Source organism: Clarias gariepinus, chromosome 19 (genome assembly GCF_024256425.1).
Source record: "Clarias gariepinus isolate MV-2021 ecotype Netherlands chromosome 19, CGAR_prim_01v2, whole genome shotgun sequence".
Classification (NCBI taxonomy): domain Eukaryota; kingdom Metazoa; phylum Chordata; class Actinopteri; order Siluriformes; family Clariidae; genus Clarias; species Clarias gariepinus.
Window position 1 is genome coordinate 13,182,324 of NC_071118.1, and position 27,648 is coordinate 13,209,971.

Below are 27,648 nucleotides of genomic sequence, written 5' to 3' on the forward strand. Positions count from 1 at the left end.
ACACTGCTTTATATGCTGGACATTTAAACTGGATTTTTTTTTTCAATTCTAGCTCTGGGCTCACATTCCCTGTACCCGTCTGTGTGCTGTTTCTCGGCTGCCTTTGAGGAAAAATGATCTACCCACATGGTCCTACTTGCTTCCACTACCATGGTCTACAAAGAAAAAAGAAAAGAAAAAAACATCTCACATGCCTATTTTTAGTGGGTAATGTAAGCAATTGTGAGTCATCTACAGAGAGAGACTTGTACCTTCATAAATTCCTCACTCAAAAGTCTTCTATATCGCTTATCCTGTACAGGGTTTATCGAGAAGACCAGGAAGGCACAAGGTGGGGAACACTCAGGACAGGGTCACAATCCATCACATGGCACACATGCATGCTCACACACACAGCATGAAATTTGGGAACACCAATTAACCTAATCTGCATGTCTTTGGGCTGTGGGAGGAAACCGGAGTACACAGACGAAACCCACCAAGCGCAGAGAGAACATGCAAACTCCACGCTTTTAGACCCGAGACAAGAATGGAAACCTCGACCCAGGAGCTGCAAGGCGACCGTCCTAATCACTTCGCCACTGTGCCGCCCCACTCAAACCTCAATATGTTTATTTTTGGCTGAAATACAAATTAACTATTTTTTTTAATTAAAAAGACTTTAAAAGGTAAGCAGATTTTTCATTCATCTTGCTTGCTTTTGTAGACAATGTGCAATTTTTGCTCAGTAGTTATTATTAAACCTATTGGTGAAAAATGGTGATTGCAAAAGACACTAGGATATGTTTACAGTACCAACCTGAAATGACTTAATTCAGATTAGTCACTTTCATTTGTAGTCCTAGATTAAATACATATGTGTGGTTGTGTGAGCTGAATTACAAACACTGTTAAAGATCCATACAGGTAAGTCCATATTGTCTACATGTCAGATACTGGCTATATTGGTGCAGCTTTAGTAGATGGTTCTGCAGACAAGTGTTCAACCTCTAGAGAGGTTATAAAAGCTGTAATGTGAGAACCCGCTTTAGAACCATACCAGAGAATTTGGACTAAAACTGCACCAATATAGCCAGTATCTGACATGTAGACAATATGGATTTACCTGTATGGATCTTTAACAGTGTTTGTTTGTTTGTCTTTTTAAAGTTGGTTTTAGGTTTAGTTGCTGTTAAGACACAGAAGGATACAGAAAGGTTTGGAGTACACAAGCTTTTGACCGTGATATCGTGAGACTGTAAGGTAAAAGATACAGTAAAATAAGTTGTAACTGTAATCTGTCGAAGCTACAGAACACAGCAAATGACTTGTCGTGACTCCAGTGGATTTATGCAAGAAACTGTAACAACCGTTGTACTTTGATGTTGAAAACAAAACAAGGGACAAAGAAATTAACGAATGTCTGGAGTCGTGAGTGACACTGTGTAACAAAAAAGACACGCGTCAGAACTTGTGAATAACATGCACGTACATGTAAATGGCTCAAATCATATCAATTCCAAATAATCCATACAATCTAATGAGACGAGAGCACTTGGGGGAAATATAAATACAGCAGTTACACTGTCGTTTTTTAGCAAATAGCCAAAAACCATAGAATTCAACAGACTGAACTATTTCCAGAAACTGCCTCACTCTCCTGGACAGGGTTCCTTATTAAAATGAATGTAAATTTTTACCTTTTTGCAGGCTTTACATAGCAGTGCTAAAACAGCTAATGTGAGATGCCTAGATTTCTTCCTTATTCAGGACCTCAACAGACACAGCCAACTACCTGTTTGCCATCCTCCAAAAATTCCCAAGCATATTTTTGCTAAAACTCGTGATAGTTTTTAACCCAAATGTTGCGAATGATGACGCACCAATATGCCGTTTCAGAGAAGAAACGCATTAAAGTCAGATAAAAGTCATTTGTAATTATAAATGTGAACCGTCATGACAAGCAAATCCCATCTGACAAAAAAAGAAAAAAATGGAATTGATCAATGTGGCTTAATAAAAGCCTACTTGGGCACAAACAACACTTCCCCAGTATTTACCCTATAAAGATTTTCATATCCACCACAGCGACCTTGTTTACCACACAGAGTATAAAAGAATAAAGAGAAAATGTCTCTTTTTCCGAACAAATGAATTTCTTTAGGTAGTATCAAGTATTTTACCTTCAGGTCTTCATTTCACTTACAAATCAAATAGCAGATAATGAAGGTTTCTTTAAATCATTACACTTACATTTATAACATTTAGCACACACCCTCATCCAATGGGACCTACAAAACTGCTTTTTTAAATCTCTATCCAACAGTAGTAGTAGAAACAGGTCAGGGCCTAAAACCAAACTAAATCATGTAAAAGAGAAATTAGTACACTTAGTCCAGTAATAAAAACACGTTGTGATTTTTACTCACTCACTCTTTCTCTATACTGACTAGCATGTACAAGGTCACCTGAGGCCTGGAGTTTATGTCGGGGAGTTGGGGCACAATGAGGGATACACCTTGGACAATTACATACACCATTCCGTCTCAGGACTCAAGCATGCACACATACAATACAGACAATTTGGAAATGCACATTGGTCTGTAAGGGGCAATCCACAAAGCTTAAACCCTCTACCCTGGAAGTGAGAGACATTTTGAGTTCTAGTGCTCATTTAAATGCTTAGTCAAACTGTTCTTTAGTCTTTGTTGACAGCCAGTGACTTAGAAGTTCAGACAGGCTTGGGACATAAATTCTACCACACAGGTGCCAAGGGTATAAATGCACGACTTTCTTTTTCTTGGTCAGATGGTCAGTCCCCCTCCTGACTTGGAATGCCAGTTGAGCTGTGCTGGCAGTTTAAAGGCGATGTGGTGCAGAGGGTGGTGAGAAAAGTACCTTTAGATTAGTGAGGCCCGGTTTGATTCTGGCCGTGTAGTTTTATATCTATATATGCTGCAGCTACAGAAAACCAGTAAAGGGAATACAGCAATTTATGGCAAGTAACAGAACAGGCACCCTAGTGGTCTCCGTCTTCTGTCCACAACTACACCAAGGTTATAGTGGATGTACAAATAAACTTTAAATTCAGCAGGATGTTAAAATGCTTTACGATAATTCCAGTAGGCCTGCAGAATGTGCTGATGCCAAAAAGCAGACACAGTGAAAGTTCTGTTTAATTCTGCAGTATAATCAGGACTGAGACAGTGCAGAGGCTACACACTGCACTGTGGTTTAATAAAAGCTAATTATGTCCAACATGCAGAGTCATTGTGCAGCTCAATACATAAAAAACAAACAAACATGAACTTTAACCAAAAGATAAAGATTTTTATTAAAATCAACACTTCCATTTTGGCTTTGAATGTGATTCTGTCTGTATTATAACTAAAAAAAAATCCTTACTGTTTATGCCTTTGATGTTTCTCTTTTTAAGCTCGTAAAACAAATAACGTTTTAATGTAATTTAATGGTACAATGTACCTGCAAAGTATCTCCTAGAATGTGGGACAAAAAATCCCCACAATGTCCCTTCATACCAAATGCTACTAGATTAATGTAGCTAAGAAGTAAGAAAAACTTTATCACTGTTTATCATGGAACAATGAATCAGAATGAAAATTATAATACTTGCTTGGCAATGTCAACCTCATATCCTCAAAGAAGCAAACATCAGACACCACAAACACTGTCCTAGCTGATGGGTGACATTTGGGATAAAGGCCAGAACCTTAAAGGAGGAAATGGCGTAAAACTTAAAAGCTTGTGCAAGGCATCACACATTCAGTGTTTAAATCAGAATTAAACATTAAATCAGATTGAGTGTTATGAATAAAAATCCTCCATCTGAATGTCAGTGAGTTTTGAGTTTATCTGCAAACAGGACCACGAGCAGTTCATACAGGAGACAGATGATGAGAATGAGGGCAGTGCTGGACAACAGACCGAATGAGAACAGAGCAAACAGCAGGTAGAGCAGCAGCAGGCTGAGCAGTGTACGATAGCTGGCTAGAGGTCGCAGACTCAGCCGTGGCCGCTGTAATCTCCCTGTCGTGTGACGCTGAGCTGGACTCCTAGATCTCTGCACAGACGCTGGAGATGCATTCAGGTAGTGTCGACTGACGCGGCCCAAGAAGTCCCGCCGTGAACACAGCGTCTCCATGTGGCCTCCCAACTACAGATCAAATGGCAAAAGTCAAGTCAGCTTTATTTCTAAAACTCAAGTGCTGGACAGTAAAGTCATAATAAGATTAAGACTAAAAGGAAAAAAGTAAATTAGGAAATTAGATATCAGAGACATATTTAAAAAAGTACAAGGGCAAGAAGTAAACAGACATCTGGATGATGGGACACCTTACAAGGACAAGTATTAATGTTTTACAAATCAGATTTAAAAATTTACTTTTGTGGAGGATAACCTTAAAAAAATGCTAAACTATTTTAACTGCTGAAACGTGAATTTTGACAGTGTGGAATGCTTAAATGTTTAGAAGATCTTAAGGTTTAAAAGGGGCAAAGAAAATCTGAGATGTAGCTTGGTGCAGAACCATTTTTTATTCAATTATTTAATTAACTGGAGCTAATAGAGGACCAAAATAGGAAATATGCTTTCCCATATATGCAATACACTGCAATGTTGCATGCTAATGAGAGAAAGATAGAAACTTCTAGGAATCTTTTATGGAGTTTGACAGCCATAAGCTGTGTGGTGGGCTGACCAGAAGCTAGACACACCACAGACTGGTATCAGTTCAGTTGTTGCAAAAGTGAAATTTTTATCATAATAATAATAATAATAATAATAATAAAAAAAAAAACTTTACCCGCTCGTTGATAAAAGAGGAGAGCTGGAACAGAGTCCGCACCAGAAAAGCGCTTTCATAGCTTCTTATCGGCTGAAGTTCTGGATCACCCTGATACTCAATCTCAAATCGGCGAAGGCCATTGATGATCTGAGGCAAAATAAACAGATTTAAAAAAGTTAGTTTAGTCTAATCGTCTACATCAACTAGATTAGAGGTTAGAGGTTCCAATTCTAGGGCTGGTTTCACACGAAGCATGATTGATTTGTACAGTCTCTTGGTGTAATTGCTCCCCACTCCCCTCTTCGCAGGTGGCCAGCTATTAAATTAATAATACTTTTCTAATAATACTTAAACTATAATAATTTTGTTTAGAAATATGAAAAATTAAAATTTAAATATTACATTTTAGGTGTAGGGTAGAATTTGAAGTTTATATTCAATTTTAACATTTAGGTCAATCAAAAATATAAATGCTGTGACCTATTCAAAAAAATCTAAAATTAAAAATGGTATTCTTTCCAATAAACCAGTAGAAACTATAAATCCTGACCTGCAGCCTGCCCAGATCTGTGAGCACTAGACCGTTTTCACTCTGGATGCAATCAGGCAGCTGTTTTGACTCGCCGTCATCATCTGTCGAGGTCATATTCTCCATCAGCTGAGTCAGCTGTCCTGAATTTAGCTGCAGGGGATAAACAGCACACATTAAAATCAAACCGGAAATCAAAATGAAGCTGTTATTGTTATATTCTTATTGATGATATTGTTAACCCATGTAAGCTGTTCAATTTTAGATAAGTGACAGAGTGGATTTTATTTCACATTATTTAATCACTCTTCATCTACTGTGACAAAAAGCGGGTGCTTTAAATCTTTCAAATGAGAACATCATGATGAAAAAAATGTATAATGCCAAAGTGGGGCTTTTGTGGAATGTCAGTTGATACTTAAGTGTTCAAACCACATACACAACTAGTGTGTACACACACGTCTTGGATTCACCAACGATACCCTTTAAAACTTTCAGAACCTATTTTGAGAATTGAGAACATTAGAGAGACTGTACTGCCACATCATTATCATCCCTAAAAGCACATACAGGACATGCACATGTTTAATAACTCTGCAGACTGACCCGAAATATCTGACATAGGTAATCCAGGGCTCTGTCCAGAAATTCATGGGTCTTTTTAACACACTCTCCCATATCGTCAGCCTCTGCTCCATTAAACATGTTGTTGGGATCCGAGAAGCTCATGCTGAACCACGACAGGAACGAGCTGTTTGCTGCAACTTCAGCAGACTGATCAGAGATCCGCTTCGCTGTCTGCCGGGCCTGAGCGATGATCTGTATCAACTTCAGCACCTGTACGCCATCCACACAAAATATGACTCTGGGTACATGTTTGCACAGTATTTCCACATTCACATTGAGACTAGCACCGTTGAGTTCTTGATTGATTGGGAGGAGACTGCTAACTTTTGTATTTACACACATGCTAAAGATTAAAAGAGTGGACAGGTTTGAATGATGTACTATAAATAATTAGCATATGATAGCATCAGGCTGAAAGAAAAGAATGTCATACCCTTGGTATGCTTGGTGCATTGCCAAGCGTTTCTGTATGAGACACATTGTCAGTATATCTGGTGACAGACGCATAAACTTTACACTGTTGTTACACTCACCACTCCACGCAGCTCACTGCCAAACATCTGCTTGTACTGGCAGTCCTGCCCTTCCAGACTGTACACATGACTCTTCACTTTAAAGACGGCGTCTGTCCCTGCAGGCTGTCGAGAGGACAGGAAGCTACCACCGTGTGCAGGAGAAAGAAAGACACGTGCCTGTCGGTGATGGAGGACATGCTCGGGTTCGAGGAACAGCTGTTCTCCTAAAAAAACAAAAAGCAGTATGGCTAACTTGTAGTAATTAGGTCTTCGGTTTAAAAGAAAAACTTAAAGAAAATATTATTGATGGGACGATCATCGATTATAGTTGAAGATCAGTTGATTTCTTGTGCATTTGAATCAATTGATTTAGAAAAAATACAAAATCCTAAAAGACGCCATGTTGCACGTTTTTTTCCCAGGCAATTTTGCTATATACCTGAAATGTACATGCACATGGTTTTGTATTAACCTTAATTATATATATAAAAAAAAAAAGCAAGCACTGTACTGTGCCGTTTTGGCCGTGATGTTCCCTCAACCACTACTCAACCACTCACTCACTGTCCAAAGACATATTTATTTACTCATTATTTATCCTAATTTGCATTGACTTTGTCTTGCACCACTCACTTTTAACTGCTGCACATCTCAATTTGCACTATTCTGTCCACCGAATACACATTGCCTATATTGCCTACACATTTTTAATTTTTTTTTCTCACTATGTTGTATATATATGCTATATACCGTTTATTAATAAATCAATCAATCTTTGATTGTCTTACTCTAACTAATGATCAATTATGGAATGTTTCTTGACCCTCCCCCCACACTAGCAAAAATCCAAATAATCCACTAATTAAAGTAACAAATTGACTACAAGTGACATAGTAGCTACGGTTACAGGCAGTTTAGGGCCACAAACCCCATCATTTGTATATAACCCACGTTTATATACAGTACATTTAATTGTATGTTTGAAATAAAAAGGACATTTTTTTCCTTCTGCTATAGTATGATGTAGTTAGTCAATCCTGATGCTTACCTTTTTGAATCATCTCCGGTAGGTTTGGTTGTGCGAAAACTTTGGCGACCCGAAAAACCATCAGTGCATTTTTGGCATTGACTAGGTCTGTGCGTAAAGCCCGATTAAGGAAACCCTGGAAAAGCTTTGTGTACATCAGTAGATTCTCCTGTACAAAGGATGCCCTGTGAAAATAACACCTGATTAGGGCAAGGACAGTTGCTTCTGGTGCATCAGATAAATTAGAATTATTAGTTGCTGTCCCTAAAAAAGCATTACAGTGCCTCCTCTACTGCTCTATAACCTGTAGGTCATGTAGGCCTGGCTAAAGAGGAAAACACTAGTAAAAAAAATACTAAAGGTTTTTATAATATTTATGTAAAACAACACTTCATTTATTTATGAATGTTATTTTCAGTGCCGACATTACCATTTATCAGGGACCAATCTGTTCTGAGCCTCTGCCTTTGTATTGTTTTTCTCTCCTGTGTATCTCCAGGGCTGGATATAACTCAACCATGTTTCTAACACCTGAAAAACCCACAGCAAAGTGAATATAAAATATAATCATCCACACAGTATCATACTTAAAGTGTAAATTATGTTTTGAACTTTAAATACTTCAAGTAACAGAATAACATACAGTACAATTCTTTTTTATTTACCCAAGACCAAACAGCAGACATAACATCTGCTATATCTTAGAGATAGGGATTACCAAGGACGACCTGATACAATACCATCATGAAAGTCATGAAAGATACGGGATCATGAAATCATACCGTATTTTCTGGATTAAGGGTCACCACCAGAATATTAGTTGCTATTAGCAAAAACAGTGCAGTTAAACAGGAAGATTTTTTTAATCGTTTGATGAACAAGTCGCATTTCTTTTTAATGCATTTATTTATTTCATAAGAAACCAATCATTTTTTAATTAACTGTGAAACACTATAATGGAAACTGTGGCCTGTTAAGTTCAAATTTGCCTATGAAGACTGTGTAGGCTAGTCATAACAAATGATAGTGCATTAAGGTAAAAAGTTAATTCCTCATCCGCATCGCAGAATCAATTAAACTCTTTGTTCTGCGTGTTTAATATCTCTAAAGCAGCGAATGCTTCTCTGTAGAGTTCTCGTCACATTCACGATCAGCATCAGTTCGACATAGTCCTGACGATCTGAATCCTGACAGAACGGTGTCAGTTGTCACTAAATTCCAGGCAGTGTTGATCCAATACACAACAACCTGAAAAGTTGGATGGTGCTTCTTCCCGTTCGCTGTTAAGCTGTTCTTCATCCACCATCCACATCTCACACAGGCGACATAAAGCAGGCTTAAAGCCCTGGTAAACTGTGAGTGGCTAGAGTTACAGTTAAGTGTGATTTTAAACTTTTACGTTTTTGCTGTGACAGTATTATTTGCAAATAAGTCATGAATGCCAAGAGTGCCATCTAGTGACAAAAGAAAGTAAATTCACATGTAAAGGTCACTTCCAAAATAAATCCATGGCCTGCCAGATGACTTAAAAAAGAAAAAAGAAAAAAAGTGCGACATATATTCCGGAAAATACAGTGGATGCCAATACATTTGCATTGTGTTTCTTTATCTATGACTATTTTATTAATATCGTAATTCAGTTTAATATTATTTTAGATTTTTTTTTTACAATTATAAATAAACTTACGGTAGTAAGTACTTCTTCCTACCATGCAGGATACTGTGCATTGTATATCAAACATGCAAACCCTTATCTTTTCCACTAGAGCCATTTCCGTATAAACTGAAGGAACATTTACAAGACGGACAGAACATTCTTCAACATTTTTCTTACTTTTTGTTTACCTTCACAGAACAAAGGTATTTTAAAACACTATTAAAATGTAAAGGGGAAAATGACCACCTCCTCCTGCACCACATAGGTGAAAAGCCTACCGCTCTGAATGAGGAATCAAGAGGCCAGTGACCAAAACAGTGCTGCAGGAAGACGTACAGCTTCTGCTGAACAAATTTCTGCACCACCACCCTGTAGGAAGAGGAAGGGAGATGAAGATAAAGGAGCAGTGAAGGAAACCAGTAAAGGGCAATCTCAGCAACAGCTGAAGCATGCAACTGGAATATTGAAAATAAACAAATAAATATATACATTTATTCATCAAATTTTTAAATTTAACATATAAAAGCCAGTCCCAGGCACTCTATGCACTAGTTTTAAGTCCACTAAAAATACAAACTAGCTGTGACATAATCGGCTATTTAAGTTAGCAATATTGAGCCATTGTTTAGTTTTGTTCAAATTGAATTTAACGTAAAGATGCTACACTATATACGGCCAAAAGTTTACAAGCACTTTACTATCACACTCATTTGTGCGTTTTAAATCTCAAAATCTCTCATTTCACATTTAATTCCCTTTGCTTTTAAAGTCTTATGGGAAGACCATTTACTAGATTCTGGAGTGTGGACTGCGGGAATTTGCTCAGGTAACCACAATGTCCCAAAATTCAGGTCGTCGACATCTCCGTGATCTTAGCCCAAGGCCATCCGGAGAACCCACAACGGCGAATCCGTCTCGTATCTTTTCAGTCACTACCTGTCAATACGGGGCTGAAGGCCATCACGTGTTTCCACTGAACCATGTGAAGACAGTTGACCGCGTCTTTTCGAACTGCTCGCTCACACACCGCTCGGGGCGGTGTAACACACTCGAAGGACAGCGCTATCCTCTCCTTCCGTTTGTGTGAACTCACAGACGCCCATGATTGGCTGGAGAGCTATGATTGATGTGAGAACGCTAAGTGCGTCCCATCCCACTCCGGTGAGAGAGCTTGGCCAATTAGCTCTTTCTAATCACTGGGCTGCGAGAGGTTACAGCATTACCAGAAAATCGAAAAATACTGTACATTCTTTAGCTGTTTTATCAGCTATTGTCTGTGCTGCTATGAAATAACTTTACTGCTAGTGTTGACTGATGTCAGTGATCAACCCAACGCGTTCAGAGCAGCAAAAAAGTTGCATGACCTTGTATCGAATAGGTATTTGATCTACACTGAATCGCTTCAGGCTGATAATGTTGGTAAACATCAGGTGTCCACAAAAACACATGGCCATATAGTGCGAATTATTAACTTCTATTTGCGGTGTGATTTGGGGTGGTGTTGCCGAGTTTGTGGAAGCTGGCTGTGAAGTTCACCTCTTGAACTCCTCGAGAGGACTGGCATGCGAGTGTGTGGACGGGGAGGACGAGGGCTGCTCCTGCTTCAGACTGTTAGAGAAAGCGTGCAGGTGTTTGATGAGTAGGCGCACCACCAGAACATGTTCCTCTGTAGGGCTGAAGGGTTCCTAAGGTGGCAATACCATCACCACACACACACAAACAAATTATCATCAACTTACTATACTGCATCATCAAAACACTAATTTGCATAATACCACAGTAATATATTTTAGGCAGTAAATCCAGAAAATGTAGTTGTTTGCACATACAGTCAGAAGAAACATTGAACACACATGACAAATACATAAGATGTGTTAAAACCACCACACTGTAAATAAAATGAGCATGCTCTTTAAAGAGAGAAATGAGCTAACATTCTTGTACGCTTCTTCGATGGGACACCTGGGTCATAATTTCCCACTGCACATGACTACACAGCAAATATATGCCAGTAAACCTAAACTGTTCCTCTTGGACTAGTAGAACGCTACCCCACACTCTTCTGACAGGATCCCTGAACTACATGCTCACTTAAGAGTTTTTTCCACTGCACATCCCAAAACAGGGGCTGACAACTAGGCTCTGATTTTAATTACAATTAATTGCTGATGACAAAAATAATAAATGAATGCATACTATTGACACAAGAAACAAGTGTGAATATTTGCTTTAAAATCATATTCTAATATATATTAGATGAAATATATTTTTTCATTAATCATAATCAAGGTAAAATGCTTGATTAATCTTAATACTGATTTGATTTGTGACATGTTTCTCCTAGACATACCGCTGACTGGAGTTACCATACCGTTAAGAGGAAAAAAGTTTTTACATTGTCAAAACTCACTCACTATACACATTTACACCAGTCTCCACTATTTAGTCTCAAAACACATGTTAAAAGCTGTGTGCAACCACAGTGAACTCACAACTGCTCAAGACTTTGGAGGCTTTTTAGATGGTGAAATGTCTCTTTATAGTCTTACAGGTGGCACAGTTTAACCCAGTGGCTCTTAAACTTAATATACAAGGGTCTGAGTCTGATTTATAATTAAGGAAAACGATTGGTGATAGGCAAATGCCTCATAACATTCAACATAGATTCATGTTTAAGGCAGTCTGAGACGAAATACATTCAAGCCTAGTCAAAAAAAGGACAGTGTTTGACTGCAATCAGATTATTCTAAAAAAGCAACTGTTCTAAAGCAACTTAACTTTAAGGTAATTTACATTAAAAAATGTCTTAAAAATTCAAAATAGTCTCCAAGTATCAAAGAAATTGTTGCTTACCTAAAACAACTCCAACAAATTTAAGAGAAACTTCTCTGACTGATTTTCATGCCAAAACAAACTAAATAAGCAAAGTGTATTTGTTCTGATGCCTGAATAAACCAATTAAACAAACTAACCTTAAAGGAAGCCACAACAAGACACGGTAATATCGAAGTGATTTTTAACTATAATTTTTTGCAATACCTCTGCTAAGGTTTATTTGTGGACAAAAGAGTAAATCATTGCGTTCAGGTTAGGGCTGCAACAACTAATCGATAAAAATGATAATTATCGATAATGGCATGTCATGCACGAACGCACGAAGAAAACATGTTGGTGTTACGGATGGTGAAACGTCAGCAGGGTCAGTAAAAACTGTATCTCTCATCGTGTAAAAGTTGTATAGTTTAAGTGCTTTTGTTTAAACTGTTTGCTAACTTCGGGACAGTCGTGCAAGATCAGTTCACGTGCTACTCGCTAGCATCACATTGCGCAATCACCTCACAAGCAATAGTGATTAGTTAAATGGCGCTACTTTAAATTAGCTTAATTTTAGGGATGCACGGCCATTTGCAGACACCGTTCTGCTGAATTGTCCAGAGGGGGTGCATCTGCAAAAACGTACAGCATTTTAAGTTTAATTTATCACTTAAAATCAAGACACCCCGAACATCATGCAGAGTACGAGAAAGACACGGTGGCAGCTACGGCAACAGCAGCAGCGGATCCACATTTTTGCACTATTTAATGCACATTTGTTGTTGTAGACATACAGAGTTACATTCTTTCAGCAGTCAGTTATAGCCCTAACATAGGCTATTCAAGAAGGGGGGCTTCAAAGATGGCCAAAAAAAAATATTTGTTTATTTTACTAATTTATTTATTTTAAGTTATATTCTGCTTTGTTTGTATAATATCTGCTGGAATGTAAAAAAAATAGTTCAGAAATTGTATTTTAGTTATTTGATTTATTTTTCTGAAAAGCAACACAAAATAGTAAAAAACTAATTTTTACTATTTAATAAAAAATTAATATAAATTGGCAAAATAAATGGAAAAAAAGGCGAAACACGGCGTTTGGTATTCGGCCTTCGGCCAAGCATTTCATTATTATTCGGCTTCGGCCAAGAATTTCATTTCGGTGCATCCCTACTTAATTTACACGGTGCGAATAACAGTAGAATATTACATTTAGTGATTGTTGTGGTTTTTAGCGAATGCAAATAACAGTACATTTGTGACTATTAGCTTTTTGCATTTCTACAGTTTTTTTTATAGTTCACTACAAAGTTAACTTGTAATTTACTGTGGTTTTACTTCTGCATACATAGTTTTATTATACAAAATTACATTATTTTAGCTGTTTATATCTTATCAACTGAATACATCAGTGTATTTCTTAAACTATATATATATATATATATATATATATATATATATATACACTCAACTTTACAGATCTTCCTTATAAAGGGTTTAAACAATGTTTTTCATGCATGTTCAATTAACCATAATCAATTAATTAACATGCACCTGTGGAATGGTCGTTAAGACCTTAACAACTTACAGAAAGTAGTCATTTAAGGTCACAGTTCTAAAAACGCAGGACACTAAAGAGACACCGAATGTGAAAAACACCCAAAGAAAGCTGCCCAGGGTCCCTGCTCATCTGCGTGAACGTGCATTAGGCATGCTGCAGGGAGGCATGAGGACTGCTGATGTGGCTAGGGCAATAAATTGCCATGTCCGCACTGTGAGACGCCTAAGACAGCGCTACAGGGAGACAGGAAGGACAGCTGATCATCCTCGCAGTGGAAGACCACGTGTAACAACACCTGCACAGGATCGGTACATCCGAATATCACACCTGCGTGACAGGTACAGGATGGCCACAACAACTGCCCGAGTCACACCAGCAACACACAATCCCTCCATCAGTGCTCCGCAATAGGCAGTCAATGAGGAGGAGATGCTGTAGTACTACTTGTGGTGTTGACTCTTTCAGTGTTCATACAAATATTTTTTTACTGAAAGTAAAAACAGTTGAAAGTCAGAGGACGTTTCTTTTTTTGCTGAGTATATATATATTTATACTGTATTTATTATATACTACATTTCATTTAAGGTTTAAAATGTCAAAATTAAAGATTATTAAACTCTACATGTGGCTTTTGCATTTTAAAAAGTTTATTTTTATACATAAATAATACTCTGATTTATGTTTTTTTTATAGTTATAAGCAAAATATCAAATTAAACAAGCGGTTAGGTTTTATCCGATTAATCGAAAAAAACATAGTCGCCCAATTAATCGATTATCAAAATAATCATTAGTTGCAGCCCTAGATCAGGTGAACCCCATCCTTCAAGCACAAAGAAAACATAAAGAACTCCACCAGCTCATCCACTAGGAAGAAGATTGATTGGTTGGAGTATTCTTAAAAGATGGAATTTTTCATCTCCGTTTAAAAACAAAAGATGAACATGTGAACGACCTCAAAGACAGTCAAAATACACAGCCTCCTAGTCCGAAATAACGGCAATTAAATATTAAATCAGCTGCTTTAACCTTGAAACAAAAAGTGTGGTCGCTAAAAGTAGTCACAGAGCTTTTCTTTGCATGTTTGGATTGTAACATCCTCACTACATAGGGGACATAATGTACACTGACAGAAGTCTCACCTGTCGGACAGATCGTAAAAGCCTATTATGTGTTAGCTAATTCGCTAATTTTGACCAAGCGCCTGTTAACTGACAATTGAACTTAAACCCAAATGCTTGCCGGCAATCAAGGCTGCCAAGACAATGACGTCAAAGAGGAAAACTATTATGTTTAACGTTAATCTCAGACTAGGATAGCTGTAATGATCTTGGACTACAAAATCAAGTTTATTAATAACGTTTTTACAGGTAGTCCCCGACTTCCGAATTAGTTCTGGGAGCATATAATGTAAAGCATACCAATCCGCTTGACTAAATCTTTGTCCCCTTTTCCCTCACTGCCATTATGTGGTCAAAAACCGTAATCGGGCCTAAAATTTTTTATCTCGCATCAAACGTAACAGTGTTGTCTCTGAATCTTTAAATCGCAAGGGGAATACTGGATGCCATTTTGTCTCAGAGCCGTTTTCCACCCTTTTGGACTGTAAACTGTGAGGACAGCCAATTTTTATCATCATGCTTCCAAACTGATTTATTGAAACCGGTAAGGAGGAAGATTTATTTCTCCCGCACTTTCACAACACACAAAATACTGGACTTTGGACATTTTTTTAGATTCACTAACACACTAAAAGTATTAATAATACATATAATTTACATATAATTGTAAATATTGATATCTGGTGCACTGTAGTGTCTTTTTTTTGTACAATACGTGAGCTACTTCCGTAACTGAACCGGAAGAAGAACCGCGGTTTGTTTGTATCCACAGGTATTCATAACTTTGATGTTCATAGGTCAGAGACTACCTGCATTTTAAAGTAGAAAACATACACTATTACGTCGTATTATTGCTTTTCGAATTTGAGACGTAGATGGGATTGTCTCGCTGTGTGGTCTGAATCCAGACCGGAGTCAGGACCTTGAAATACCTCACTATCCATATACTGGCATCCCTTATGGTAAAAGTGAATTATTTGCCAAGTATGTTTAGAAATAATAATAATGTCTGAGGTACGTGTTGCTTAAGTTAAATGTTAAACTTCTGTATCTAAAGTTTATTTGTATTCTTTAAATGCTGCCCTTTGTTGTTAAGTGAAGAAACTAATATGAAAAAGGCTACTTTTAATTACACATGTTCTATTCAGTTGTGAAGCTTTTGAATAAAACTAAGGTTTAAAACTTTCTTAAAAAGGGTGAAGGTCCTAAAATCTAAGAAAAAAAGTAATATTCTATCGGGATCGTAATATAAAATCATGATACTTACAGAATCGCAACATTAATCAAATCGACACAGATATCGTAATAATATCGAAAGGTGGTGACTAGTGATTTCCATCCCTACACTGTAATTTAAAAGAGAGAGAAAATAACGGCCATGATAGCACTGACTAAATGACAAATTAAATCCTCAACTGTAAGGCAGATAAAGTAAAAATAGTTTGGTGAGGTTATTTGCCTTTTAGGTGTCTGCAGACTAAATGTCACAGGCATGACTTTACTTTTAGTTATAGAAGGCAATGAAAACCCACTCCAGTATTCAAGCCAAGAAAACCCCATAGACAGTATCTAGGAATAGGTATGTACGCATTTACTGGTACCGGTGGTAAGTGCAGTGGAAAAATTCCCTTAGGTTTACCTCCAGGAAGCCTGAATGAAAAGGTAAAAGTACTTGGTATGTGTGGAAGGTCCCAGAGCCTGGTGCGGCCGGGGGCTGGCACAGCATGCTGGACATATTGAGGCGGTACTGCAGCAACGCCAGCTGAAGGACCCATCACAAAGTGGTGAGGAGGAGCACACAACGGAGGAGAGAGGAAACGAGGAGGAAGGTGAAAATGACAATAGAAAGAAAAAAGGGAAAGAGTGCAATAACAAGAAAAGAAATGAAAATGTAGGACAAAGTAAGAACCAAAATGAGAGTGAACAAAAATGGAAAGGTAAGAACAGAACAAAACAATATTGACCACAATGCCATGAACAAGATGCAGATTTCCTTCTCATAGCAACATAAACGTCTGAAAAATAATAACGGGCTGCACACTTAGTAACTACTCATTTATATGATCAAATCTGTAACTACTATACGTTCAATATTAGAAATGACAGCAAGGAAAAGGAGACTCTGCATCTCAATATTAACAGATGATAATGAATGCAATGCTGATTTACATTTCCTAAAAAAAAAAAAAAAAAACAGACTTTGATGCACTTTCTAGTAAACAGTCGATTACCTCTCGATCTGCGATGTGTAGTAAAAATGCACATGAAGCGCTCTGGGCTGACTGGAGGCATGCTAATTTAGGTAATCCTGGACTTAAACAGCAGACTTACACCATGCCATAATAGCCACCACAGCAGCTCTGATTCCAGAGAGAGAGACGGAAAAGCTCACAGCCAAAAGACAAAGCAGACACCAAGGACATCATGCTTAAAGAAAACAAATGAAAAAGATGCCATACCCCCAGAACCACATGCCACATAACTTCAACTAAAGCCAACTATGCAACCTGTAGCTTGGTCCTGTCCACTTTTAAGGAAACTTATCAATCTACAAGCAAACCAAAAAACAAAGAAGTGAAAGTGCTAAACACGACCACGTAAAGTCGTGCAGCGACCCGCTCTCATGTGAAGCTCGGCTACAGGGTGGAGGTGCTCAGCTGGTCAGCCATGCGGCAGAGAGAGAAAGAAAGAGAGAGAGAGAGAGAGAGAGAGAGAGGAGTAAAAAGGCGACCCATGTTATTCTCTTACCTTCACCTGAGGAGACTGCAGCTTCTGGTATACCTCCAGTGAGTAGTGATGGAGCCACATCTCCACAAACACCTGCAGAACCAATTAGGAACTCATGAAGGAACTCATAAAAGTAGTTCAGTAGCAAAACAAACAAACAAACGTGTACTGATTGTACTGTAGGTACACAAGTATTCAGATTTTAGTTTCAGCCCTACACAGTAGTGAAATTCCAGTGTGTTCTACCAGTGCTCTCACTGTTGTGTCTTTGTGTCAATGATCGTTTTTTTTTTCCAGATTCTTCCATTATTTGTTAGTAACAAGAGCCTCATAGCTCCTTTTAAAAGTAGAATTTGGAAACTAAAATTGTCTGCTGGTTAACTACACTGTTTGAATCTGATGTTGACTGGATTTCACACCTGATGACTGAACACATTAGTGAGTGTTTAGCTTTTGAGTGAAATGGAGAGATTTTTTACCTGTAGAAGTGTTTCGGATCTCCAGATCTCCTGAGCAGCAGGGTCAGCGTTGACTGAGGGCTGATGGGATATGTGACGCTTTAACAGGCTGCTGCTGTGGACTCCATAGCCAACGTAAGGCACGCTGGGAGACCTGAGGCAAAGTGAAATCAAAGGCTTAATAATGTTAAATACAAATTAAACATTCATTTAATATTTCTAAGAATGTTTCTTCTTGCTGGGTAACAACTTGTAAAAACATATAAGCCTTTAGCACAAGAGATCCATAAACACGGTTTTTAAGCTCACCAACAGTTAGTGTTTCTAAACAGAATGCTTTAATAAAACTGCCATGAAAAACATCTGCTGACACCAGTAGCATGAAGAAGTCCAGATTACAGTTTTCTTTTTGTAGTGAGAGTATTTTTTTTAAAGTAATGAATTATGCATCACCACTCCGAAATCTTCTGCTTCATATTATTTTATTTACTTGCTGTAAAATAGTTTACAGTATGGCTTTCAAGCTTAACTATAAATACTGTTTTATAGTATATAAAAACTGGTATTTGAAACTAAATTTACCGTGGAGCTGGAGAGGCCACAGAGCCCCTGGGATCAGAGAAAGGAGATGGAGGTACGTTTCCTTCTGTGGGCAGGAAGTGCTTGAGGTAGGCATCAACAAGCACAAAGTAAGCACTGTCTGAACAGCTGACATGTTGTCCAGGAGGATAGTTCTGTAAAATGTTTGCACAAAAGGTACAAACTGACATGTGACAAAATTACAGCTCACTGTTTACGTTTGTACATGGCAAAAAAAAACCTCTAAAATGGAGCACAGGACTGTGCTAGGAATTAACCAATCACATTCTCCTTAGTTCTTAAACAGCTTACACACCATGTAATTGACTTCACTGTCAAATGGAATTGATTAGGAGAAGTGTACAAAATAATTTTCCGAAATATTAGATGTAGCACAGAACACCATAGTGAATGCCATCACTGACAAGTGGAAAAAAATAGCCATCATGGTCATATTACCAAGAACTGGACATTCTGGGGAAAAAACGCATCAGGAGAAACCTTAAAGGAGCTGCAGGAATATCTGTAATGTGCTGGTTACTCTTACTCTACACATCAATTAAATCTTCTAAAACAGTCTGACAAAATGTGTTGTGGTTTGATGGGGCAGGGCTCAGATTCTAAAAGATACAGTATGTAATGTACAATAAGTAATCCAAAACAAGGAACTGCTTATCGGACAAGGAACAACATACCACAGTGAAGCATGATGGTGGCAGCATTGCGATATACAGTAAAACCTCGGATTGCGAGTAACGCGGTTTGTGAGTGTTCCGCAAGACAAGCAAAGATTTTAAATTAATTTTGACTCTTAACGAACAAGTCTTGGTTTACGAGTACTAAGTATCATGTATCACGCATGCGCTTCTGGCTTGGATCCCGAGTGTCACGTGATCACAACTGAGCCAACGGTTTTTCTTTCTCTTGCACTGTGGAATTGTGGGTAATCGTCTCCCCTGCTGGGTTTTAGTGCTCGTCTTTTACTGGTATAATCAAAATCCATGCACGCGTGTACTGTTTACTATAACACTGTGACCATGTGTGTGCGCGTGAAACATATTTTATTTTGTGTGTGTGCGTATGTGTACAGCACGCATGTAAAGCAAAAGCAAGTCTCATTAGAGAGGTTAAAAATCCATTTTCTTTCTCTGCTCAGCCTGCTCTTTGTGCCTGTGTGCTAGCGTCATTGGACACCGTGCCCCCCCCCCCCCCCCCCACACACACACACACACAGACCCCTCCTACTTTTGCCTTCACAGGCACAATCTTTCTCTCTGCTCTACACAGAAACACTGCCCATGTCGAGATTCTTTTCAAAGGTAAAGTGCAGGTTAATTTGTTTGTTTTTTTACTTTACAGCAGTGATTCCATTAGTGTTGCTCAATCGAGCGTCATTAGAGAGATTTCTTGTTTATTTTTCCGACAACACAGTGTTTCTGTTGTGTGCGAGTGTGTGAAAAGAGGATAGGTAACTGTCGAGAAGGGGGAGGGGCTCCTTACTTGAGATTCTCACACACACACACACACAAACGGAAACACTTATCTGTCGGGACTTTTTTTTTTTTTTTTTTTTTTTAAAGGTAAAGTGCAAGTTAATTTGTTTTATTTTTTGTTAATATTTTTTGTTAATTATTTTTGTGTTTATTTTTTTAGGCTGTGGAATGAATAATTTGAGTTTTTATTATTTCTTATGGGAAAACTAAATTTGGTTTACAAGTCCGCTTCCGGAATGAATTATGCTCGTAATCCAAGGTTCCACTGTATGTGACTGCCTCTCATCGGCTAGGACTGGGACTCAAGTCATGATGTGTCTGAAAGGAACAATTGACAGCTCCAAATACCAACCCATTTTGGTACAAATACCTGCAGAACTCTTAGAAGTTTTTTTTTTTTTTTTTTTTTAACAGAGCAACCCGCAAATCCAACTTAACAAAGCAACAGCTATATAAATCAGAAGTCAAATTTAAATGCTGTGTAACAACTGTAGGACAATCTACAGAGGACTGGCCAAAGATATATACCAAAGTACCAAATCATGACGTGCTAAAGTATTAAACTTTAAACAAAAGTTAAGGAATGTTCACACGTATCCAATAAATATTTGAATATTGAAATACTGAATATTTCCATTAAACTTTTTGTTTACTGCGAGTCTTAAAATGTATGTCGGCATTTCTTAGAAGACCTGAAAACAGCTTCATTAAGGACACCCACATTTGACAAGATTATCTGTTTCTACACGCTCACAACAGACAATCTGATAAATTCTTCACGGAACATTTCTCACTCAAAGAAGCCAGATAAACATACCTTAGGTGATATGAGACTGCAAGCAAAGTTGAACATGTAGTACTCAAATGGATCTGGGGAAAAAAAAATAAAACGCACACAGCAGGTGTGAATCAGACCAAACAATGCAGCATGTTATAACAAATTATTTAACTTTTAAACACATACTGAATGTAATAAGGCCTGACATGGGGAACTGTAGCTTATTGTGAAACAAGGGGCAGTCTGGAAGAACTCCTTCATGAATGGACGCCTTCACAGGACCCTGCACAGAAGACATTTTGAGCAAAATTACAAGTAGCCTGATGCAAAAACGTCTAAAAGATGAAGTACATTTTAGACTTACTGGCAAATAACTGATAGGGATCTCATATTTGTAGTCCTCTGCTTGTAGTTTGTACACCAGCTTCATCATGGGGCCACTGTGGAACACATTTAGACAAAATGTCATGAAACATAATCAAACAGCAGCCCAAGTGAAATAAATAAATAGTGCGTCTAAGGAGAGAAAGTTATCTGCAGAATTTCACATTATAGTTATCATAAAGCCTTAACATTTAGAGCTGTTTAACTCTGTAGTTTTAGAAGCTGTAGGTATCACAGGATGGACAAGGGCGTTCAAGTCAAATTAGGGTTGTTGACTGTACAGTTCTTAGAGCAAAAGCTTATTTAATTTTCTCTATATAATTCCCTGCTACACTAATGCACTTATCCCAGAATTTCACTAGCGATTGGATACCATCAAGGTAAAAAGATATCTTAGTAGCCCCGATTCATGATCTGACTCACTGCATCTAAAAGGCTGGTCTCCCCGGAACTCCTCTAATGTCCTAAATATGTAAAAGTGGTTTGGAGCGAGGTCAGGACTGTACAAGAAATGTGGCAATAATTTACAGACAAGTTCCCATATTGTGCAAATAAGGTTGGTGAACAGTTGGTGTGTACAGTTCCCACTAACAGATGCATCTCTTTGCAAAAGTTTGTGTCAAATTATCTGTCATGTTTTCAAGGACCAGGCATTCCACCCACTGAATATTCAAATGGATTGACTGTAGTGGGCTCTGAGCCGCTGTGGCCAAAAATCGCCCAACAGTCTCATCAACGTACCGTAAAGAGTCTTCTGTAAATGTAAATCTGTTTAACAGCTTTATTCAGCCCCCCCCCAAAAAAAATATATATTTCACTAAAGTATTCCATGAAGACAAGGTTTGCTGTAACACTTACTTAACTCAAGTGTCCTGAATAAAGACCCGACCTCAACCCCATCTTAAGAAAAGAACGCTGACTGTGTTCCAGATTTCCTCAACCAACGTCACTGCCTGGCTTCACTAATGCCTTGGTGGCTAAATGAATACAAACCCCCACAGCCAGACTTCAAAATCTAGTGAAGATTTTGGAAAAGTGGGAGTTAATGTAATAGCAAAGGGGGACTAAATTCTGGATGAAATGTTTAACAGGCACATATGTATGTGATGGTCAAATTTCCATAGATTTTTCGCCCAAATCGTATGACATTTGGTACTAGTATAGACATTTAAAAAACAAACAAACCATATCATATTATTCCACCTGGCTAAACATGTGCTAACAGAAAAACAGTAGTGGTACACTAGACAAAGTGTCCATATCCTACCCCCATTTGCTGCATCTAACAGTCCACAAACACCACCACCACCAACAACTGTAAAGAAACCCAGACATGCAAAACTAACCCTGGATCAAGAAAGTCCAGCACGATGTTATATTCATTCATGCGAGCATGCACAAATCGCAGGTTCCAGCCCACGATGACACCATCCAGACTGCCGAAGATTCCCTCGACCAGCCAGGGAAAAACCAGGTGAAGCTCCTGATTGGATAAGAGTAAATTTAATTAGAACAATCTCAATTAAAGAGTTTAAAAAATTAATAAAAAAATAAAAAAATTATCTGGTCACAAGTAACCTAATGTTATTTCACCTAATTATGCCTATAATTGAATACCTTTGGCCTTTTTTTTTGTTGTTGTGCTGATTAATTTTCTATAACTGCAGCTCTCACAATGGTAAATCACATCTTTATATTATGAGACCAGTTCTTATTCTGATTGTTTTTTTGCTAACAACCTGTCATTTTAACTTTAAAAGGTAATTCTGTAAGCATGCATTCTTTTAGAAACAAAGATTTTAATTGTTGTATCTAGGGCTGCAACAACTAATCGATAAAATCGACAATTATCGATAATGAAATTCGTTGTCAACGAATGCCGTTATCGATTAGTTGGGCTGGTCACGTCACTGAGGCGCGCGGCCACAAGATGCACAAATACACACAGATCCACAGCAGCTCGCGCAATGGAGGTTACAGGAGCGTCTGCAGGAAAAAGCGCGCGCCCCGAGTCCTCCAAGGTTTGATAGCAGTTCACATTAAACGCCTCTAAGAAGACGGTAACCACTATGCAAGACCGAGCTTTCATGGCATGTCATGCACGAACACTTAAAAAGAAAACATGTTGGTGTTACGGATGGCGAAAAGTCAGCAGGGTCGGTAAAAACTGTATCTCTTCATCTGTAAAAGTTGTATAGTTTAAGTGCTTTTGTTTAAACTGTTTGCTAACTTCGGGACAGTCTCGCTAGATCCGTTCACGTGCCACTCGCTAGGATCACATTGCGCAATCACCTCATGAGCAATAGTGATTAGTTAAATGGCGCTACTTTAGATTATCTTAAATTACACGGTGCAAATAACAGTAGAATATTACATTTAGTGATTGTTGTGGTTTTCAGCGAATGCAAATAACAGTATCTTTGTGACTATTAGCTTTTAGCATTTCTACAGTTTTTTTTATAGTCCACTACAAAGTTAAATATGTAATTTACTGTGGTTTTACTTATGCATACATCATTTTATTATACAAAATTACAATATTTTAGCTGTTTATATCTTATCAACTGAATATATCAGTGTATTTTTTAAACTATAAATAAATTAAACTATAAATAATTTTTAAATATTATACTACATTTCATTTAAGGTTTAAAATGTAAAAATTAAAGACTCTATATGTGGCTTTTGCATTTTTAAAAGTTTATTTTTATACATAAATAATACCCTGATTTATGTTTTTTTAAATAGTTATAAGCAAAATATCAAATTTAAGAAGCGGTTAGGTTTTATCCGATTAATCGATAACATAATCGCCCAACTAATCGATTATCAAAATAATCGTTAGTTGCAGCCCTAGTTGTATCAGAAATAAAAAAAACAAACATGTATGCACTGTTATAGGAAAATAACCTTTAAAAAAGGTATTGTAGCTGTGCTTCATTACAACACCCTGTTAATTGGCACTTTTATATACTGTGAGATCACCACACTGAGGGTTTTTGCCCTAATTAATAAAACATCTTTATCATACTAATAGTAGAAATGTTAAGTATTCAGATTTTTCATCATTTAAATTTCCCAATAAAATTATTTAAATGCATTTTAAATTAAACAGGCTTATTCAGAAAAATACAGTATATTGTATATTGAATAGCTATGCCAGCCTGATGGCATTTGAATAAAAAATGCACAATTCAGACAAAAAGATTAAAGACACCAAATTCAACAAGTTTAACATTTCCACTGCAGTGAAAGCACTATGATGTACCTTGGCAGGGTAGTCATCGATCACCTTTAACAGCTCCTGACACCGCTGAAGTAGTGGCTTATTGCTCCAGTCTGTTTTAAGATTCGCCTGTTGAAAACAAAGCAGAATCAGCTCACATGTACATTGGCTTCAACGAGGAAACTATTAGTGTAAATACATCACATGGAGTCTCACTCCATGAAATAATAAAAAGATCATGAAAAGATATTGTATCTTTATTATTAAAGTGCCCAATGTCCATAATTACAAACTGATTTAATGCAGGGATTCTGCCAAAAAAAAAAAAAAAAAAAAAAAAAACACCAACACTAGACTAAACCTACAGTTGTGTTTTTTGTCCTTTTGTTATCGATTGAACAATGTGTGCATAGTCTATTCTGCTGTTTTAAGGAATTTATTTAAAAAGAAGTGATGCTGTAGTAAATATGCTACCTTCTTGACATGTTTTATACCTTGCACAATGTTTGCACAGCAATACTGTACATTAAACACTCTCACCCTCAATGGTTCGATTCCAACAGCATTTCACTGGCTTTGTACATGTAATTTGCACACTGACAATAAAGATTATTTTAATCTAACCGAAATAACCACCTCATTTGTCTTTATTACATGACAACCACTTGCATTTTATCCTAAAGATATTCAGATAAGGCTAATTGCTGTTCCCAAATCGCCCATAGTGTGTGTGCCCTAAAATGGATTGCCACTCGATCTAGGGTGTATGCCACCTCATGTCAACGTCTCCTGAGATATGCTGCAGGGCACCCATGACCCTGTACACAGAATATTTAGTATTATAAATGAATAAATAAATGAATCTTATTCACTGCTGATAACATAATAATGACGTTTCTTAAAATATAAACCTGAATGTAGATCAAGTCGAGTGGGTGTGTCACTGTGTAATTACATGACAAAAAATATACTTAATGAATTGTAAAATAAAAGGGTTTAGTGAGTGAATGCAAAAAGTGTAAATGCTCATTATGTTAAATCTTTCATGAAATCTGTCAAACTCTCACATAACTGTCAAACTCTCACACAACTCCAGAAAGAGTTTGCATTCAGGAATGCAAATTCCAGAATAATGGTGATTTGGTGTACTCTGAGATCTCCTTACCAGCAGGTAACTGGGCTGCTGTATGGCAGCAGGAGCAGACATCACTGTTCAGGAGAAAGCGCGCGTGCACAGGAACACAGTTAAACCTGAGGGAAAGTCACAGCTCTGATTAGCCAGCTAGCAAACTCCACTCAGCATGCTAATCCGGCTAACAGCTAATAAACACACACCGTTAACAATACAGTTAGCTAGTGTAGCTAATCCACAAAAACTAAGTTTTATCCTGACGCAATAAATAAATTGAACTTATATTCGTTTCATGTAAACATAAACACAAAAATAATCTACCTGACAAGGAAATAATTTTAACAGATATAAAATATAATTCCAAAATACCGCGTTCACCTCCACAGCCTTTTTGAAGCGTTGGTGTTGTGATGTCACTTCCGCTACAAGCGAGCAAACTTCCTTTCAACGAACAACGCCACTGTTTGTTATAAACTGTATATAAAGTATTTTTTGTAATAACATTTGTGTGGCTTTGTCGTATTTTTTTAAATACCTACTATTTCTGTGATTGATTTTGTTTTTGAATAATTTAAAATCGGGAAAATACTAGTAATTGCTTTAACTTAATTAACTCTTGACTATTGAAGGTCGCCTATATTGTTAGATTCATTATAAATATTTGATTTATTAGTTAATTACCTATTTATAATACATTTTATTTAAAAACTTAAAATTATGACAGTTTTATAGCAATTATAGAATAAATAGTATAAACATATATAATTTCTTTTATGTGAGTGTATTCGTGTCTTTGCAATTAGTTTTATGTTTTAGAATTGTGCTATAATAATATTCATATTGTGTTATAAAATATCTCTTGTCTTGTGTACATTTTAGAAATACATAGATTATTTTCTAATCAACCTAACAATCAACCTAACAATCAGATGTTATTTATATATACAGTGGTGTGAAAAACTATTTGCCCCCTTCCTGATTTCTTATTCTTTTGTATGTTTGTCACACTTAAATGTTTTTGCTCATCAAAAACCGTTAACTATTAGTCAAAGATAACATAATTGAACACAAAATGCAGTTTTTAAATGAAGATTATGTTATTAAGGGAGAAAAAAAACTCCAAATCTACATGGCCCTGTGTGAAAAAGTAATTGCCCCCCCTTGTTAAAAAATAACTTAACTGTGGTTTATCACAGTTAAAAGTTCAATTTCTGTAGTCACCCCCAGGCCTGATTACTGCCACACCTGTTTCAATCAAAAAATCACTTAAATAGGAGCTACCTGACACAGAGAAGTAGACCAAAAGCACCTCAAAAGCTAGACATTATGCCAAGATCCAAAGAAATTCAGAAAAAAATGAGAACAAAAGTAATTGAGATCTATCAGGCTGGTAAAGGTTATAAAGCCATTTCCAAAGCTTTGGGAGTCCAGCGAACCACAGTGAGAGCCATTATCCACAAATGGCAAAAACATGAAACAGTGGTGAACCTTCCCAGGAGTGGCCAGCCGACCAAAATTACCCCAAGAGCGCAGAGACAACTCATCCGAGAGGCCACAAAAGACCCCAGGACAACAACTAAAGAACTGCAGGCCTCACTTGCCTCAATTAAGGTCAGTGTTCACGACTCCACCAAAAGAAAGAGACTGGGCAAAAACAGCCTGCATGGCAGATTTCCAAGGCGCAAACCACTTAAGCAAAAAGAACATCAAGGCTCGTCTCAATTTTGCTAAAAAACATCTCAATGATTGCCAAGACTTTTGGGAAAATACCTTGTGGACCGACGAGACAAAAGTTTAACTTTTTGGAAGGTGCGTGTCCCGTTACATCTGGCGTAAAAGTAACACAGCATTTCAGGAAAAGAACACCATACCAACAGTAAAATATGGGGGTGGTAGTGTGATGGTCTGAGGTTGTTTTGCTGCTTCAGGACCTGGATGGCTTGCTGTGATAGATGGAACCATGAATTCTACTGTCTACCAAAAAATCCTGAAGGAGAATGTCCGGCCATCTGTTCGTCAACTCAAGCTGAAGCGATCTTGGGTGCTGCAGCAGGAAAATGACCCAAAACACACCAGCAAATCCACCTCTGAATGGCTGAAGAAAAACAAAATGAAGACTTTGGAGTGGCCCAGTCAAAGTCCTGACCTGAATCCTATTGAGATGTTGTGGCATGACCTTAAAAAGGCGGTTCATGCTAGAAAACACTCAAATAAAGCTGAATTACAACAATTCTGCA

At 37.5% G+C, this 27,648-nt stretch overlaps 1 protein-coding gene across 4 annotated transcripts; it reads right to left on the minus strand.

Moving 5' to 3' along the window:
- Positions 1-3,171: 3,171 nt before the first annotated feature.
- smpd4 (sphingomyelin phosphodiesterase 4) lies at positions 3,172-25,849 on the minus strand. 4 transcript variants are annotated; one of them, XM_053478242.1, is made up of 20 exons: positions 25,790-25,849; positions 25,445-25,530; positions 24,322-24,408; positions 22,400-22,536; positions 21,034-21,109; positions 20,856-20,952; positions 20,709-20,761; positions 18,402-18,553; positions 17,841-17,973; positions 17,383-17,454; positions 16,307-16,396; positions 10,676-10,824; positions 9,418-9,508; positions 7,913-8,013; positions 7,504-7,667; positions 6,474-6,679; positions 5,920-6,150; positions 5,335-5,466; positions 4,803-4,931; positions 3,172-4,153 (listed from the first exon to the last, which is right to left on the minus strand). In XM_053478242.1, exons 2-20 carry the CDS (start codon positions 25,484-25,486, stop codon positions 3,833-3,835), a joined length of 2,463 nt encoding a protein of 820 aa, XP_053334217.1. In that variant the 5' UTR covers positions 25,487-25,530; positions 25,790-25,849; the 3' UTR covers positions 3,172-3,832. The 4 variants fall into 4 exon arrangements, with proteins under 4 accessions (XP_053334217.1, XP_053334218.1, XP_053334219.1 ...); XM_053478243.1 differs by having other exon boundaries at positions 25,781-25,810; XM_053478244.1 differs by lacking the exon at positions 25,790-25,849 and adding an exon at positions 25,733-25,755.
- Between the last annotated feature and the right edge of the window lie 1,799 nt (positions 25,850-27,648).